Source organism: Callorhinchus milii, unplaced genomic scaffold (assembly GCF_018977255.1).
Source record: "Callorhinchus milii isolate IMCB2004 unplaced genomic scaffold, IMCB_Cmil_1.0 Scaffold21, whole genome shotgun sequence".
Taxonomy (NCBI): domain Eukaryota; kingdom Metazoa; phylum Chordata; class Chondrichthyes; order Chimaeriformes; family Callorhinchidae; genus Callorhinchus; species Callorhinchus milii.
In genome coordinates this window covers 7466288-7479620 of record NW_024704762.1, presented here as the reverse complement: position 1 = coordinate 7479620, position 13333 = coordinate 7466288, and the positions used below count along the sequence as shown (strand labels likewise).

Here is a 13333-nt window from a genome sequence, read left to right as displayed (position 1 = left end):
TTCCGTGAAGCGCTATGAATTCTCAATGACATGATAAGGCACTACATCAAATGCAAGGATTACTATTCTTTTTTTTCCTGACACCAAAGAATTCTCACTTCTGGCGGGATGCTGGTGCAGCCACTAACAAGAACAGGAATGGGGTCCTTAATAAAGTGAGGAGGATACTGCAAAGCATCTCATTGTTAATAATACCTACATTTTGATGCAGCTCATTTTGTGGTGGGAGGGCTTCTCAAGGGGCTTCGGTTACCCTCCTACCACCACCCTCCTTGCCTTCTACCCCTCCTTATCCAGCTTAGGTGTAATCCTTGACCGTCCAGCTCTTTGGGACATCCTCCCAAGGCGAAAGATGCTATACAAATGTAATTTATTGTTGCTGTCGTCTCAAAGCACTTCACAGAGTGTATTATGAAAGGTAAGGGCTATTTTGTGGGTGATAGCAACCTTCCCTTAATTTGGGGTTAAAATTAGTGATACAATAATGGGTTATTCACCATCATTGATTGCCAACCCCCAATCACCCCGAAAAAAAATGCAGAACAAGAAATCTCTGGCACAAGGAAGAAACCATAAAATAATCTCATTTAATCACTTTTCCCATACAAGAATCTTGTTCTTGGGGGGGGGGGGGGGGGGGGGGAAGGTGGAGAAAATATTTGGTAAAATTTCAACAAATGCTAAAGTTAAAAGCCTTAAAAATACAAATGCAGAGGTGGGAAGAATATGAGATCACTGGAGGACTCATGTACATACTATTCATCCTCAAGCAATGGTATGCTTCACTCAAAGCCTACACGTTTGATTCAGGCTCCTCTGCGTCAAAGTATTCCTGGTCGTCTAGAATAAAAAGTGGCCTAGAACAGCTGGAGTTTGCTGTGTCTACCAGGGTGGTGCTACTGGTGCAGTTGCCCCTGAATGAGTTCTCGCTCGCGATGGTCATAAGCTGTAGGTTGTTCCTCGGCTGTTGCTGGTTTCCCGGTGTCACCAGCTTCCTCTGCAGTGGCATCTTTGTTCCTAGCTTTTGCACGGAGCTCTTGAGGAGGCTGGCTGGCGACTGCTTGATGCTGACATGGCTCGAAGGGATGCACTTCATCCACTGAAAAGGCACATGGCCTTTCCAAATGTTCCACGTCAGGAGAAGCCCAAACATGATGACAAACAGAACCAGGAAACTCTGAACTGTAACGTTAGCCCGCAGGTCTCTTTGTGTCACCAAAAGATTAGGCTGCCGGGCACCAAAGGTAGAAATGTCACGCTTTGCGGTGGAGAGAACTCCAGATTTATGATTCGGAGCCCAATTCGGTTGCTCAAACATGGCAGGACGAGAGAGATGAACTGATCTAGATTCACGGAGCAACAGGGAATAACTTGCCAGGATGTGAGTGAATTTTTTCCCATTAGTCATTTCAACAGCCTGGCAGTCATACTGACCCTTGTCATTTCTAGAGAGGTTAAGTATTAATAATCCATCCTTGATATGGATGTACTTTGAATTATCTGTTGGAAGCTTCTCTCCATTGAGGAGCCACTCCTTCTGAGCGAGGTTAGATGTCGAATGGCATTTCAAAAAATCGCTATGTTTCAGAATAATCACTTGATATTGTAGCGAAGCCCTTCCTGAAGAGAGGAGAATTTGTGCTTGATTTAATATGACCAATTCCATCAAAATATTGTATTAAACTGTATTATAAACAAAATTACAGAAGAACTGACATGCTTCCAGATCTTTTAAAGATACCAAAGCAGTAGCATTGTCTGTCTGCATAGAAGGCTGATTCTGTGTTGTACTATGATAATGCCCAATGCAACAATATTTTAGTTAGCGCTATAGCTAATTTGTAATTTATTTGACACTCAATTATCCACTCTGTTTGCTTATCTATGATGGGGCCAGAGCCAATTAGTGCAGATACTTGGCTCCTTACTGTAACCCAAGGAACAACTGAGAGTTGGATCCTTGATTTGTGCTTTCAGTGGATCTCAGGTAGATCATCATAATGATGAAACCACTTTACAGTGTATTCTGTCAAGCGCTTTGAGACGTTTTGACAACGTGATAAACCGCTATATTAAATATAAGGATTATCAGTATTAGATCGGAGCCAGGTCGATAGTAAGGGTACTACAGTTGACTTCAGCTCAGGGGCAAGAGGGGTGAACAGGAAAGTCCAGTCCACGTCTGAAATTGCACCTAGCTTTAGTCCAGAAGACCTTTTAATTGATGATTTTGCAGAAAGCTGCTCGCAGGGTACGTACTTGGACTGGGGCATTCCGAAGCGTCTCCGTTCTCCACGTTCTGGATCCATCCTCTGGTTTGGGGGAAAAAAGCTCATTTGTGGGCAAATGTGGCAGGCAATTTGTGTACAGCAAGATCAGACAAAGACTTACTTAGAGAGTAAATATTTTAGGGGATATGGCAGGGAGGTGGGTTTAAGGAAGGTTGTGGTGCATGGGCCACGGAATGATCTGTGGCAGAGCCAAATGAACTTGTTCCTGATTTCTTATGTTCTCATTCCCTCCCCACCACCTGCCCCCCAATACCTCACTGGCGTTTCAGCCTGGACCATGACAAACTAAAGGCCTGATGTGTGTGGCTTCTGAACCAGAGGCAAGAGTGCTGACCAACCCAGCTGAGATGAGACCCAACTGGGAAACACATCAACAATGGCCTTAGTTGATCTGGATTTACAGAACCAAAGTCATACCCAGTATATGCAGGCAGGGTTTCCCACTACACTAGGAACATACATGCAGAGGAGGCTCGGTACTCACTTGCTGTCTTTGCTTGCAATGTTGAGGCATTGTCTTGACATTGTATCCCAGGCACAGTAAGGATCCCTTGCCAACACACAGTCCCAGCAGGTCTTGTGCTGACTGCAGACAGCTACAGGCACTTGTACCACCTGAGATGGGGAGCTGATGTACAACTGACCCTGGGAAGCAAAACAATTTTACATCAATGAAAGCTATCATCATAAGAAAAAAAATTCTATTCTCCCCACACATTAATTACACCCAGCATTCACATTGTTGTAAACTATTTTTCGCCCACAAAAATACAGTCAATTCACTTTACAGTATATTCTGTGAAGGGCTTTGAGACGTCTCAAAGACGTGATAAGGGGCTATATCAAATATTATTATTATTTTACCCTGGTTGGTGAAATCTGCAGATTTTTCACAGGTTCCTCAGAAGGAAAGATCTGTACCTCTTCAACAATGAACATCTTCCCAGTTATACTCAGTGCCTTATGCAAGTATCCTTTGTCTGAAAAAAAAGAGTGAACATCCAGGTTTAATGTTACAGGTTCTGAATGGCCACATTTTGTTTCTCTGGTGCAAAGTCATCAACCAGGCCCAAAATATTCCACAGAAAAACTTTCTCAGAAGGCTTGAGATGTTTCAACCAAAGTCCTCACTGCCTGTTCATGTGGACATTAATTGCCCTCTTCAAAAAGACAAGGGAGTTTCTCCCGGAAACTCCTAAAGATTCACTCGAATACTATAGACGTCTCTCATTTTGATGAGAACAAACACCAGTGGCCAGCAGCAGGGAACTTGTATCACTGCCATGAGCTCTGATTTTTATTGAAGCCTTTAAACTGCTCAAGCTTCACTCTCACAGATAATTATTTGCTTATAACAGCAAGCCATTCACTCACTGCGGGTTACATATTAGTCATACACATCCAGAGAAATGCCTATATTTGGTTACGTACAATGTTCCTGCATTTGTACCTTTCTTTGTATGATGTCCACTTTTAAAAAGGACACTTAGAAAGCTTAAATCAGATCTTTTGGTGTAAATTTCCTTCAGTGTAAAGTAAGCACATATTTCAGAGTACAAATTACCTGTTCCCAAGAAAATGACGTTGTATTGCTTCTGGTCGGTGGCAGTCACTCTATGCACAACTATCTGGGTGTAAATAGTGGCTTGTTTTACTAACACCGGCTGGTTGTCTTTAGGCATCACCACATCATTCAACAAGGGATGCGTTTGTAGAAACAGAAGGGTTTGATCCGGCAGATCCAGAGAGGTCTTATAGCCGCTCTTAGTCAGATTATTATTGATACACTAGATAGAACAAGAATACCAGATTTCAACAGCCTTCAAATGCTACTAACTCCTGCAATTGTACATCTCACATACATTTATATATACAATATTTTGCCCACAAAATATACAGTCAATTCTCTCTGCAGTATATTCTGTGAAGCTCTTTGAGACGTCTCAAAGACGTGATTAATTGCTAGGTGTCCTGTAGCTCAGTGGTAGAACATTCGCCTCGCAAGCGAGAGACCTGGGTTTGATTCCTGGCCGGGCGAAACCTTGGGCAACTTTCCTTGCCTGATAATAATCCCTCAAGAAAAAAACAATGATAAAATTGGTCACTTCAATCCACGACTGCTTGTGGGACGCTGCTGTGCACAATTGGCTGCCGCGTTTCTCCCACAAATATACAGTCATTTCAGTTTACAGTATATTCTGTTAAGCGCTTTGAGACGTCTAGAAGACGTGAAAAACGCTATATCAAATGCAAGGATTATTATTATATCAAATGCAAGGATTATTATTATATCAAATGCAAGGATTATTATTATATCAAATGCAAGGATTATTATATCATAGGATTATTTATTGTTATTACAACACTGGCTATTTCAACAGTAATGTCACCATATCAAATACAAGGATCGTTCTCCATAACAAAAAATACAGGCTGGAAGTAAACATGTATTCCATTTTATGCAGAAAGAAAAGCAGCCTCTAATTGTTGTGCAGATTTTGTTTTGTGTTTGGAAAGTTCTTGTACTTACAGTTCCAGGACGGGGCACAGGATTTGGTTTTATGGACTCCATCATCTTGTGATGAATTATATCAAATGTTTTGAAGTTTCCTTCGTTAAATACTTTTTGAATCGCCGCCATAGTGAAAGTACAGACTGCGGAGTTGTTCTGCAGGCTCCTGTGTGAGTAACATTAGTTTGCCTCAGCGGGCAGCTTCCAAAACCAGCTTCCACTGGTGGCTGAACGGAGTCAGAAGCCATTTTTAAAACGGGTAAGAATATAAATGAGTCGGGACCGGGCGTTTTGTCCAATTTACCCGCCGTCCAAAGTTTAACTGGCGTCCGCTTAAAGCAGCTTCCACTCGCATTAGGTGGAAATGCTTGTATACTTTTATTCACGCGGTTGACCTTCAAACATTTTGTTTTAATGTCTTTTTTTTGGCTTACCACTGTGATGTGAAGGTGGCGTAGAAAATATTATCTCTCCATTTGGGTGCCCTCAATAAAAAAACATCCTGAATGACATTAAATGGATAGTTTGACTTAGGAAAATTGCACTCAAGTCCAGCCTTCACAAAGGAGCTCCACTTCCTCTGCAAAATCCGTTGGCCACCCTTATCCCCCTGGACTCATCGGAACAAACATGAACAAAAATACATTATATATTAATAATATCAATTTTAATAATAATGATAATAATAATAATATTCCAACTTACAACAGTAGCTCCGAATCCAATGGTTCTGCACCATCCTATAGTGAAGAAACCTACAAAGTTTTGTCACAGAAGAAGGCTATTTGGTCCATTGTGTCTGTGCCATGGACTATTTTATCATCCTTTGTTATTAATCCCACATTCCAGTTCTTTCCTTTTATCACATATTGTTACTGTTCTGGGGCTTATCTGATACTCTCTCTGGGACGTGACTCTCAGCAAATTGTCCACCACATTTCCCTCCAGAATACACAGTCCCTACAATGAATACATCCAGCGCCTTGGGACAATCCAGGCAATGATTAGCTGCACCTCCTCAATGGTTGAAATGTTTTGCCTTTTGTCTCTTCAGCTACTTAAGTTGTGCAACTTAAGTAGTGCACTTGTGCGCTCTGCTGTTGCAAGGCGATTATATAATTACGCAGGCTGAATCCCCACTGCAGGCCCACACAGTAGATAAGATATAAAGATGTTTGTGAAGTGACTTGACTCACCACGTTTGATTTATAAAGCAAGACCAAAGGCATCCCATCACGGAGCACTCACCTTACACACTCGGGCAACTCTTGAGATCAGTACTTCAGATTTGAAATTATACTCAATGGCCACCTCACTGAAAAAAAGGTAAATCTTATCTTCGTCACCCTCGGGGCTGTCTTCACTCTCCCGCACCACGTCCACATAAACAAAATTGGGATCTGTCAAAATAAAATGCATTGATATTCAGAATGACTGCACAGAGCAAATCTACGGTAGATTTGCTCACATCAGTACTGTTCTGCGAACAGTTAAGAGAAACTGCTGGGGAGCGGGAAGGGGGAAGGGGAACTGAACGATACCTAGGGATGTCAATTGACACATCACTCATCTTGTCAAAGCAGAACGCAGCAGCAATAAACAAGGGTAAACAGGATTCTGGGCTATGTTATCAGTTGAGTTCAGGCATACTCAAACTCAAGTATGCATTGGGAGGAGGAACCAGGACATAAAAGACAGGGGAAGGCATAAATAACAGGAGAAGACTCTAGTGAAGGAATCAAACCCAATGATGTCAAAGCTTGTGAATCTGGTATGGTTGGGTGATAGTGCGGGAGGAGGGTCTGTTTGGTTTCAATTCAAAGGTCAGATCAAAACATAACCCGACTCCAAAACATGCTGGATGAGAGAAAGGAGTTCCTGGAACCTTCCACTGTTACACACAGGATGTACGCACTTTTCAGCCAGCAACCAATGTTCTCTGTTCTCAGGCTACTGTCCTTAAGGCTGCGTTGGAAAATCGGCTGAGAGCCAAGGAAATTGTTTTCTGTTGCCGAATAAAGCTCTCCGTCTAAAATGCATTGAAACACATAACAACCAGAAGATGAATCACAGTTGGTTGATGAAAGTAGAGTGAAAAGTCATTTAACTATGAACTGCATTAAAACGATAATATCTAAATATTATAAACAACTGTTTGTAGGACACTACAGTGCGCAATTGGCTGCACGCAAAACTCAAAGTCACTCCACTTTAGATTATATTCTGTAAAGCACTTTGAGAAATCTCAACGATGTCATAAGGCGCAATATCAAATGCAAGAATTATTATTATATCCTAACACTAAGGTTGAATTAAACACAAGGGCTTTCGTTATGGTCAACAGATGGATTTGCCTACAAGGTACAATCACTACAAGTACTTTCAGACAGCTATATCAAACACAAAGGTTCTTGTTAAATTATTATTATTGCAATTTACAAAGATTGGGTGTTACTGGATTATTGGTCTCTTTAGTTCAGCTTTTTTTAAACACACTGTAATGACTAGAACGATACCTCAATTGAATTCCAGTCCAAATTACAGTAAAAAGGATTCAGTGTAAATAAGATGGAATAGACTGTTCATTCAGACAACGTGCAAGTTTTTTCCGTCAGTCTTTTCCAAACAGAACATATTCAACAATAATTCTTGCATTTGATATAGCGCCTTATCACGTCGTCAAGACGTCTCAATTTCTGCAGATGAATTAAAATCGTTTCATTCTCTGCAACTCTTCTTTTGCACAGTGCAAGAACTACAAACTGTAACGCTGGAAACTATTATTTTTTGGAGAACAAAGTGGTCAACTTGAATTGAATGACATACCGACCACGATGGAGGTGTAAGTGTACTTCGGGTCATACGGTGCCTTTCCCTTGCTGAATTTCGGTTGCCTCTTCAGTTGGATTTTACCATTGTCAACAGTCTGTCAAACAGAACCTGAGTAACTCATACACTCTGAGAATTTATCATCATGATCTTGACAAAAGCAAAATGAATCGGTTGTGTTACACCTTCATTTTGAGAGCAACCAGTATACTTATCGATACCCTGTGTCGTGCGTGCATGTAGTTTTCTAATATAATAAGAACTAGATCAGCTGATGGTAAAATCTACCTGAAACCACTAAGAAGCATGGGTGACTTTACGTAGATCACAAGAGAGGTTGGGATGAAGCAGAACCTTCTACCCATTTAATCTCTCCCCCCCCACCACCCCACCCCCTCATTCCCTAGAACATCAACTGTACAGTCTTCCCATTACAGTATTGAGCTGTTTCTTAAATTAAGGTTGAATATCCTGGTCTCAACCACCCTTCCTGGAGATAAATCCAATATCAATTTCTTACTTGGATTCGCTACAGTTACATGGTATAATAAAATAGAAAAAACAACACATTTATCAACATGTTGGATATGAATAGACCTCAATACCTGGAGCCTTACTTCATTTGTGAAATGAGATACAAATCTCAGTCCAGCACGCTATTACCTCTGTGGATCACTTGATCCCCAGAGCCACTGTATACTCACCATGTAATCGCACATTGGATGAAACGCATGTGTCCCACAAACGTACAAATTGTTTTCAGTTACCCTGTGGATGCCAACAATGTAGTTACGGCAGTCTTCCTGCAATGAAAAAAACATAAATATAATTCTTTTTTGACGGATACTCTTTCGCATAATGACCACTTTGAGATGTCCTACCCAATGTGAAAGGCACTGTAAATCAATGTAAATGTGTAGTGTATTGTGTAACTATTGTTCTTATTAGGATCTTCTGAATGAGTATTGGGTCAGAGAAGGGCTGTTAAGTAGGTCAGAGAGCTGGAATGACCAAGATGGACCTAATGGCCTCCTTCTGTGCTGGGAAATGCTACGATTCTGTTTAACCGCATGAAATCTAGTGGTTGATAGGATGATGTCCACTGCAGTAGAATCTGAGCTGACTGCACTCTGCTTTCATTCGTTCAGTTTCAGCTTCAATTATCTTCACGTTTGACTGTAAGCCTCCAGAAACTGGCCTCTCCGGTCTGGGGCCGCTTTAGGAATTGGTACTAGATCACTGTCTAGGGTGTCAGATTTCTGAGAGAAGCGATTTTTTTTCTTTGAATGCTCAACTGGCGAAATTGAGATGAACAGGGCTACAGCGAGTGCCAGTAAGGGTGCTTTACGGTAAATTGATCTCTTTTAAGTTAATGCTAAACCTGCTAAACTTCTAAGGGAATAAGAGAGGGCGGCAGATTATCTTGAGAGACTTCTGGCTACTTGCGACATGTACGTACGTTTCGAGATTTCCCTTTCTTCTCACACTCGCTGCTATTCGCTTCAGGGGCTGGCCATGCTTCCTAGAAAAAGGAAGAGAGCTACAAATGCATAAAACTGCGGAGATGGCTGCTTTTATTTTGTACTTGGAAGAGAAGCCAGAGAATTTTAAATCAAATTCTGCAGTAACTCCAGTCCTCCCTCCGATCTTTTACTCTTCTCAGCTACATTAAATGTACCCCTTTCCTGAAAGACTTTCCTAGTCTTTTGTCCCAAGTGGCCAGTCTTCATTTTAATATTAATAATAATAATCCTTGCATTTGATATAGCGCCAGATCACGTCGTCGAGACGTCTCAAAGCGCTTCACAGAACAAACTGTAAATTAATTGACTGTATATTTTCGTGGGAGAAACGTGACTGCGATTGGGCATAGCAGTGTCTCAAAAACAGTCGTGGATTGAGTGAGCAAATCATCATTTTTTAATTGAAGGGATTATTACCCCGGAAAGCGATCCACCAGTCAATTAACACTGGGATACAACTTACTGCTAGGTAAACAGGTGTGTGGAATAAGGAAAACATCCCTAAGGTTTCGCCCTGCCCAGGAACCAAACCTGAGTCCTCTCACTTGCGAGGCAAGTACAATTTTGAGATTGTACACCGCTCAGTGTGGATTCAGATGGTTGTGTGATGGTTGAGAGACCTGAGTACAATTCCAGGCAGGTCAGGGCGAAACCTTGGGCAAATTTCCTTACTCCACACAGAGCCTAATATTAATCCCTCCAAAACCAAAAACAATAATAAATTGGTCATTTTCAATCTGCGACTGTTTGTGGGACATTGCTGTGCGCAATTGGCTGCCGCGTTCGCCCACAAATATACAGTCAATTCACTTTACAGTGTGTTCTGTGAAGCGCTTTGGGACGTCCTCCCGACGTGAAAAGCGCTATATCAAATGCAAGGATTATTATTATTATTATTATTATCACAACAATGCTTACTTGTGAAATAGTCTTTGAAATATCCTCAATGTTGAGTGCAAAGATAGCATCTCTGGCACCAACAATCAGCAGCTTGTGCTCCTCACTGAGCAGCAGTGATGAAACATTGGACAGTCCTTTTTCGGTGAAAGTTTTCAACTTTGCATCTGCAAAAGTAGTTACAGCAATAATGTAAGTTACAGTCACATTGCAAAATACTACATATTAGAGGAGTAAATTCTCTTTTTCTCTCTCTCTCTCTCTGAAATTGTGGTTGGAAAAAACACCACAAACATCTTACCTTTATAATTTACAGATCGTCTAGGTGTAGAGTCCAGGACAGAGGCTTGAGAATGCAGAAGATGTTCAACAAACAGATGAACACACAGGAATACAGCAGTTTTGTGTGTTTTGGACGAGCACATTTTCAGACTCTACCTTCGGAGATTACTTTTATGCAACGATCTCTTAAAACTTAAAAGAGAATCGGGTGTTTGACCTTTGCAGAATTAACACAATTAAAAATATGCAAACCAGACTGAGCCTTCCAAATGTATGTCACCCACACATGCACTCTCTCTCTGCTCTCTCCTAGCAGGACACATCTTGCTTTTCTACTTCTCTCTCTCTCTCCTGGCAGGACACGCCTTGCTTACCTACTTCTGGAGGGTAGCAGGTTAGCAAGAGCCAAGGCTTGGGGACACCAGAATGTGTATGGACATGAAAGGTACAGTAGAAGGTACATTGAAGGTACAGTTCAATGCAAGGAACAATTTTTTTTATTATTATCCCTTTGAAAAATTCAACAAACCACAACTGAGTAATTTACCTGAAGGCTAGCCCAGTTCTTACTCAACCCCAATTCTCATCAAATTTCCTCTGTTCTCTTTGGCTCCACCACCACCTCGTTGTTTCTTTTTAAGCGATCACAGATTAAAAGGCAAACTCCTCCAACACTGATTACCAGGAGTCAATGGTTGGCTTCAGTGTACTTCATTGCTCAATGGCTAGCTGGTACCTAATTCAATACTCGCTAATCTGCTGCAAGAAATCTTGACTAACGCTCCGAGACTTTACCTCGCTTCAAGGGTGCTATACAAATGCAAATTGTTGTATCTGCACAGGACCTCCCAATTACAGAGGAAAGATTCTGCCACTTTAGGAAGAAATGCCCACGAATAACAATAACCCAACGCTATTTGCACTGATAAGAGCAAGAAGGACAGAACCCATCACAATACATGTATCATGTAAAACCACACTTCAGAACAGTCTGTGTAAGGCGTCCAGCCCAGCCTCAGTCGAACCCACACTTGACTCTCTATTTGTTCTAAGTATCTCAGCAGTTTGAATCCTTCCCGAAGGGCACAAGAAACCATAAAGAATATGTGAAATGAAATGAAACCAGAGGTTTCAAAGGATGCATTACCTTAAACTCAACTGTCAGCAATTCTCTCACTCAGAATTATGAATGAAGCTGGATCGAGCAGTTCCTTGCCAAGTCACACCTGCAAGGATTTCTTGTTTTCACACTTCTCGTTCCCCCCGCCATCTTCTCAGCTTCTTGATGAGGTCTCTACAGTCTTAACCTTAGGCACATTTAATGAGTTTGGTATCTCCATCCACAATATTATTCCCATCTCGGCATTGCACAAATCTTGGAAAACTGCGGCTCTTTGAAAAAACAAATCACAAGATGGATTCAGATGTAAAAGGTCTTGGAGTCCATTTAGTCTCATCATTTTGTTTCGCCCACAAAATATACAGTCAATTCACTTTATGGTATATCCTGCTTTGGGACATCTCGAAGACGTGATAAGGCGCTATATCAAATGCAGGGATTATTATTATCCTACTTAAGTTTCCCTAACTTACCCTGGACTTGTGCTCTCCTGTTCTTGATGTATCTGAAACTATTGTTGTGGCTTTACTCTCTCAATCCCATTTAAAATCATATACACCTCTTCAAGGTCCCCTCAGAGATATATCTTTCAAGGCTGAAGAACTCTTGCTTATCTAATCGTTCATAGCTCATAGCTAAGACCAGCACAAGATCAGCAAGGTTGATCAGAGACCATTTGGATATCTGCAAGATTTGGCTTTGGATGAAGCTAACACATTATCCTCCCTCCGCCATTTGTGTACAACACAGGCTAGATTTGCACTGGTATTGCTCACACCAGGTAAAGTGTCAGTCTGGCTCAGTTTGTAGCCTCGCTTCAGAAGTGCTGCATTGTCAGGGTTGCAGTGCTTTGGATGAGATGTTAAACTGAGGAGAAAATGTAAATACAACAACAACAAGATTACATTTGCATAGCGCCTTTCACGTCGAGAGGACGTCCCAAGACGCTGGACAGAATACAGCTTTCAGATAACAGAATACAACAGAGGCTTTGGCAGGCAAGTGAGTTACAACTTGTGTTGAAGACGCTCATGTCAACTGGAACAACATTTGAAAAGCAACAATCAATCTCAACGCTCCTCAACTAAAGAAAGTGGGGTGGAATGGTTAACCTAGTGCTGAAAACAGCGCATCCTTGCATGTCAAGTGAGAATGAAATGTCCCCCATGGTTGATCTGTGTGCTCACACTCACGTAACAAATTGAGCAAATCATTAAAGGGCTACAAACACCAATAGAGAGGCTACCAGTCAGGCCGCTCGTGGAACTATTCCACAATACAATCTGAATCTAAAGTTTTGCCCATACTAATTTGACAGTGCGGAACTCACTTTCCTGACTGTACCCTGTTCCACCACCAATCAACACCCCCCACCCACCCATCAACAATACCCCCCCCACCCATCAACACCCCCCGCCACCCATCAACACCCCCCACCCACCCATCAACACCCCCCCCATCAACCCCCCCACCCATCAACACCCCCCCACCCATCAACACCCCCCCCACCCATCAACACCCCCCCCACCCATCAACACCCCCCCCACCCATCAACACCCCCCCCACCCATCAACACCCCCCACCACCCATCAACACCCCCCACCCACCCACCCATCAACACCCCCCCCACCCATCAACACCCCCCCCCCACCCATCAACAGCCCCCCCCCACCCATCAACACTCCTACCACCCATCAACAGTCCCCACCCCCACCTCTCCAGCCCCGGACCAAGGGGTAGTGCCATGGGAACCATCCCCCCCCCCCCAACACCCCTCTCACTCTCAGTCGCGACTCCTCCCACACAGCAACCGTCGTGCGCGCGCAGAAGCCCCGCCCTCCCTCCCCGCCACCACACAACTGCGCACGCGCGGCTCCAG

The 13333-nt window shown here is 42.5% G+C and overlaps 1 protein-coding gene and 1 long non-coding RNA gene across 2 annotated transcripts; both read right to left on the bottom strand.

Moving 5' to 3' along the window:
* Positions 1-629: 629 nt before the first annotated feature.
* On the bottom strand, positions 630-10492 carry LOC103181961 (semaphorin-4E). Its single transcript, XM_007898775.2, has 14 exons — positions 10354-10492; positions 10074-10219; positions 9092-9154; positions 8337-8435; positions 7630-7729; positions 6719-6832; positions 6052-6203; positions 5238-5413; positions 4822-4969; positions 3856-4078; positions 3156-3271; positions 2776-2936; positions 2260-2312; positions 630-1620 (listed from the first exon to the last, which is right to left on the bottom strand). Exons 1-14 carry the CDS (start codon positions 10475-10477, stop codon positions 794-796), a joined length of 2502 nt encoding a protein of 833 aa, XP_007896966.1. The 5' UTR covers positions 10478-10492; the 3' UTR covers positions 630-793.
* On the bottom strand, positions 10487-13270 carry LOC121850553. The gene is made up of 3 exons (XR_006085649.1): positions 13236-13270; positions 11482-11726; positions 10487-10526 (listed from the first exon to the last, which is right to left on the bottom strand). It is a non-coding gene; the product is annotated as an uncharacterized LOC121850553 (long non-coding RNA).
* Between the last annotated feature and the right edge of the window lie 63 nt (positions 13271-13333).